The sequence below is a fragment of the Eurypyga helias genome, unplaced genomic scaffold (assembly GCF_000690775.1).
Source record: "Eurypyga helias isolate BGI_N326 unplaced genomic scaffold, ASM69077v1 scaffold42596, whole genome shotgun sequence".
Classification (NCBI taxonomy): Eukaryota; Metazoa; Chordata; class Aves; order Eurypygiformes; family Eurypygidae; genus Eurypyga; species Eurypyga helias.
The window spans coordinates 1-4,485 of record NW_010258032.1 but is presented as its reverse complement, the minus strand read 5'-3'; the positions used below and the strand labels follow the sequence as shown (position 1 = coordinate 4,485).

General features: G+C 62.3%; 1 protein-coding gene across 1 annotated transcript; it reads right to left on the bottom strand.

Moving 5' to 3' along the window:
* Positions 1 to 1,696: 1,696 nt before the first annotated feature.
* INHBC (inhibin, beta C) lies at positions 1,697 to 4,213 on the bottom strand. Its single transcript, XM_010154222.1, has 2 exons — positions 3,916 to 4,213; positions 1,697 to 2,439 (listed from the first exon to the last, which is right to left on the bottom strand). Exons 1-2 carry the CDS (start codon positions 4,211 to 4,213, stop codon positions 1,697 to 1,699), a joined length of 1,041 nt encoding a protein of 346 aa, XP_010152524.1.
* Positions 4,214 to 4,485: the final 272 nt, after the last annotated feature.

Genomic DNA, 4,485 nt, shown 5'->3' with positions numbered 1-4,485 from the left:
CAGCCCAAACCATTCCTTGATTCTATGCCTCTGACCACCCTGGCCTGGTCCTGGAGTGGGACAACAGAGGCAAAGCTGTCCTTCAAGCCAGATGGGGAGAAGGTCTGACACCACCCTCCTCTCTCTGCCGATCCTCTTCCCACCTGGTTCAGCTGTCTCCAGCCTCCGCAGTGCTCTCAGGGTGGACCATGGGAGTGCAGTCACCCATCTCCACCCCAGCCAGCTGCATGCACCTCAGGGGATGGTTCCCGGAGCTCCCCTTGTGACCCTCCATCTTCCACCCCCTGCACCCTCTCCCTGCTTTCCCAGCCCTCGCACATGGGGGACATGTGGGAAGCAGTGGAGAAACCCTGACATGAGGTTACGTAACGGGGCTGATGTGTCAGAGCTGCCCTTTGCCCCCAGCTCTCACGGTACTGACATGTCCCACTTTGCTGCCAGCCAGGCTGGTGAGGGGCAGCGAAGGGGGCAGCTGCTCCAGGCCATGGGCCAGAGACATGCGGAGAGGTTGCTCCCCGGGGAGGGAGCTGGCGTGGGGGTGTAGGTGAGGGTGGGTGTCCTGGGCACCGTAGCTTTGGCGGTCGTGCCTGGCAGTCTCTGTCCACTCCCAAAGGGTGAAGACTTTCTCCGGTTTGTCCTGACTTGGGACAAGAACAGCCAAACACGGGTGGTTTTGGTGGAATAGAGAAGTTGGCCCAACCAAGGAATGGTGCCTTCCCCAGTGGGAATCACAAGCCCGGTGTATCCGGGAGCTCCATACCATGCCCTGGATCTGCTTGAGACAAGCCAGGGGTTGCGCATCACCCCAGGAAAGGCAGCCAAGGGGCAGAGAGCACGAGAGCTGTGGGGGCCAGCAGCATCGCAGCCTTTGGGCACAGCGTGGCCGGGGGCTGGATGCCCAGCCCGGCTGCCTGGGCTCTATAACCAAGTTGTTGGTCAGAAGGGGACTGTGCACGGCAGAGAGGGTCAGCTCTGTGCCATCCTGGGGCTGTCCGTGCTAGGGCACATCCACCCTGCACCCTGGGGAGAGGTGGAAGACGTGCTGGCTAATGACAGGGCACACATACGTGTGCGCATACATGTGCACACACTGCGGCTGGGAGTCTTTTATTGAACACCAGGTAGCTGGGATGCTTGGAAAGGGAGACACTTTCCTCCCACTGGGATCGATTTCCCCTTCCTCACCCCCCTCACCCTCATGTCCAGCTGAGGGGTGGGACCCTGTGGATGGGCCTCTCCCCTCCGGCCTCGCCATCCCCCAGCGTTGCAGCCTGAGGTGGACGCTGCTGCGACCCATTACCCGAAGAGCACACGTCGGTGTTACAGCACTGAGGGCTGCCCCACGGCCGTGGTCTGGGAGGGGCTGCCCCGAGCTTCTGGGGAGCTGTGCTCCGCAGAGTCCTGCAGGTAGAAGGATCTGGAGTCCATCAGGAGCTGGTTGCAGGGGCTGTGGTTCATGGGCAGAGAGGAATCCGTGGGCAGATCTGAAGGGAGAAAAGAGCCGTGTGGGAGGTGAGGGAGGAGAGGACTTGCAGATTCAGCATCACCCTTAATGCTTCAACCTCGGGAGGCGAAGACACCTTGGCAGGGTTCCTATCTCTCAGCAGCTCGCCAGGTCTCACGCTGCCGGAGAGGGGTCGGGAGGGGGGGTCCCGCACAGCACAGGTCCTGCCCTCCTCCCTCCTCAGGCAACCGGTCAGGTACACCCGCAGGCATCGACAATCATGTCGGGGATGTCGGTCTTGACAATGTTGCTGTCCCGATCGTAGTAGAGCAGAGAGAGGGGCCGACGGTGCGTGGGCACGCAGCAGGAGTCCACGGCTGCATCCGCGTTGTTGGCTTTGATGAGGTTGAGGACAGCCGTGTGGAAGGAGGCAGCGAGGCCAGGGATGCCAGCCATATGCAGGGGGCAGAGCCCCGTGCAGTAGTTCATGTGGTATCCCTCCGGCTGGATGATCCAGTCCTCCCAGCCAATCTCCTTGAAGTCCACGAAGAATTCCTTGCGGCAGCACATCCGAGAGTCCCCGTTGCAATCGATACCGCGTCGCTGGACCCGGTGGGGTGTCCTGGCCCGGGCTTGGGCTGCCACAAATGGCCAGTGGGAATCACTGTGGCCAGCCAGGAGGGGAAATCCCCAGTCCTCCGCCACCTCCAGCTCCACAGTTAGCCTCTGGCTCCCTTGGCCAAAGAGGCTCTGGACAGCTCGGCCCACGTCCAGCGTGGTCCAGCCGGCCCTTCGCACCTCCAGCCGTGTCTCGCTGGCCACCGTCATGTTCAGCCCCGTTGGGTTTGGGTGCAAGAGTCTGACGGTGACAGGATGCGTCCCGGGGCCGGGGACTGCCCAGAAGAGGTAGAGGGTGGCTTGCAGGATCTCGGTGCTCCCAGCCAGCTCCTGGCTGAAGCGGAAATGCAGGCGGACGCTGCGGGGGGTGGAGGACCCTGTGCACAGAACCGAAAGCAGAGTGAGGGGGTGAAGGGAGCCTGGGGGGCTTCCCCAGCCAGGGGTCACTGGGTGGGAACAAATGGGAGGTATATCCGGACGGGGGAGCAGGACATACAGGCATTGCAGGGTCCCCACTTCCCTGCACTGCTGCTGCTCCTTCTTATGCCGCCCTAAAGCACGTGGGCTGGTGCTGAATGCAGACACCCCGCTTGGTTCCACCTCCTCTGGCCAGGTGTCCCCCCCATCACTGGAGCTGATTTTGGAGTAGGCTCTCCGGCTGTGTAACCCAGCCTTGGATTTGGGGCAGGTTTGCACCTACGGGGTTACCTCGGCTGGAACCATCCCCTGACACTGCTCCAGCACGTCCCACCTTGCTGACAGGGACGGTGAGAGCAGCGCTGGGCTCCTTAGCACAGGTCTGCCCCACAACCCCCCTCTCTCTGGCCTGGCTCAGCGCAGCAGAGCGAGACTGGGCTCAGCCCCGGACTCTCACCGGCTCCTCGGATTCCAGCAGATGCTCCAGGAGCCAGGAGCCAACTCCCCGTTGTCTTCATGTATGGGAACACCATGTGCTGCGGAGCAGCATTGTTCCCAGAGGTCCTGGAGCCCATGGCAAGCCCACAGCAACCACACAAACCACACAAGGGCCTGGAAGGGGATGTGACCAAATGCAAGCTTGGGCTGGGCAAAGGGATGGCGCAGAAGGATGCTCTGCAGGGTGCAGCGGTGATCCGGCTTCTTCCAAGGAAGGCTGTGTTTGCCTGGGGGAAGGGGGTGGGTACAGGACCACAGGACCCTGTTTTTCCAGTGATACTTGTCAGGACCCCTGAGAATGTTTTGGGGAGCTCTCTCCTCCCGGGAAGGCAGCTGATTCTGGAGTGAAATGTGGCAGCTCACCACTTTGGGTGGGAAGTGGATACACGGCTGAGAGCGGGGAGCAGATGGGCTTCGGAGACCTAAGTCCCCACTCTGGGAGCTGATGGGGAATCCAGGCTTAAAACCGTGTTTTGAAAACCGTGGCATTCCAACCCCTCCACCTCTAGCACGAGCAGGGAGGGTTCACCAGAAACAGGCGACAAATTCCTACCACACCACGGTCCATCTCTGCCCCTGTGCCCACCCCATTGCCCCACCGTGCCCCATATGTAGATGAGAGGGGTCCCAGAGCCTCAGGAGTGCTTCCCCTGCCCCTGGCGAGGGGTGGCTGGTTGGGGTAAGCTCAGGACACAGATGTAAATGTTCTGGATACGGTTCTCGTTCCCAGTCCTTCCGGCAGCAGCATGCCCACCATCCCAGTGCATAGCCTGGCACTGCTGGCAGGAGCGTGATGCCCCTGTGCAGCGCTTCGGAAACGCCTGCGTACAGGAGGAAACCTCCCACCATCGTCCCCCAGGCAAGACCTTCCTTCCCTCTGCGCCCCCCACCTCTGGGCCCATCCCACCATGCCCATGGGATGTGGGGTCTGTACAGACCTGACTCGGCAAAGCTCAAGATCTCGTATTCCTGCACACCCATCCCAGGACGCGGGATGCTGCCGTCACGGGGCATCCCTGGGGAGCCGGCCGCATCCGTGCGCTGGGCATGCATCCTGCGGAGAGCGGTCAGCAGGGTCCCCCTGGACGTGGGCCGGGTGATGTTGGGCCTGTCCGGCAAGTGGAGCTTGGAGAGGATGCTCTGCTTGGCCAGAGCCATGAGGACGTCCCGCTGTGTGGTTGGGGCCAGGGCTGCCAGCCCGCAGGCCGGGCACCACACTCCCTGGGGAGCCGCCATCCTCAGAAGGCTCAGGAGTAGGAAAACCGCCGTGGCTGTCATCCCCGGTGCCGGGAGGTGACAGCTTTGGGGCGGGGGTCTCAGCAAATAGTGTTTCTCCAACTGCCCGATAAGCCGCAGTCACCCGGGGATGGGAGCGCCGGGAGAGCGGAGCGCGGCGGCGGGAGGGCAGAGCTGGACTCCACCGGAGCAGAGAGCGAGGAAGGGCTCGTTCTCCTGACGTGGCCACAAATATTGGCTGATCCCGGGCGAGATAAACGCCCCTGTGATCC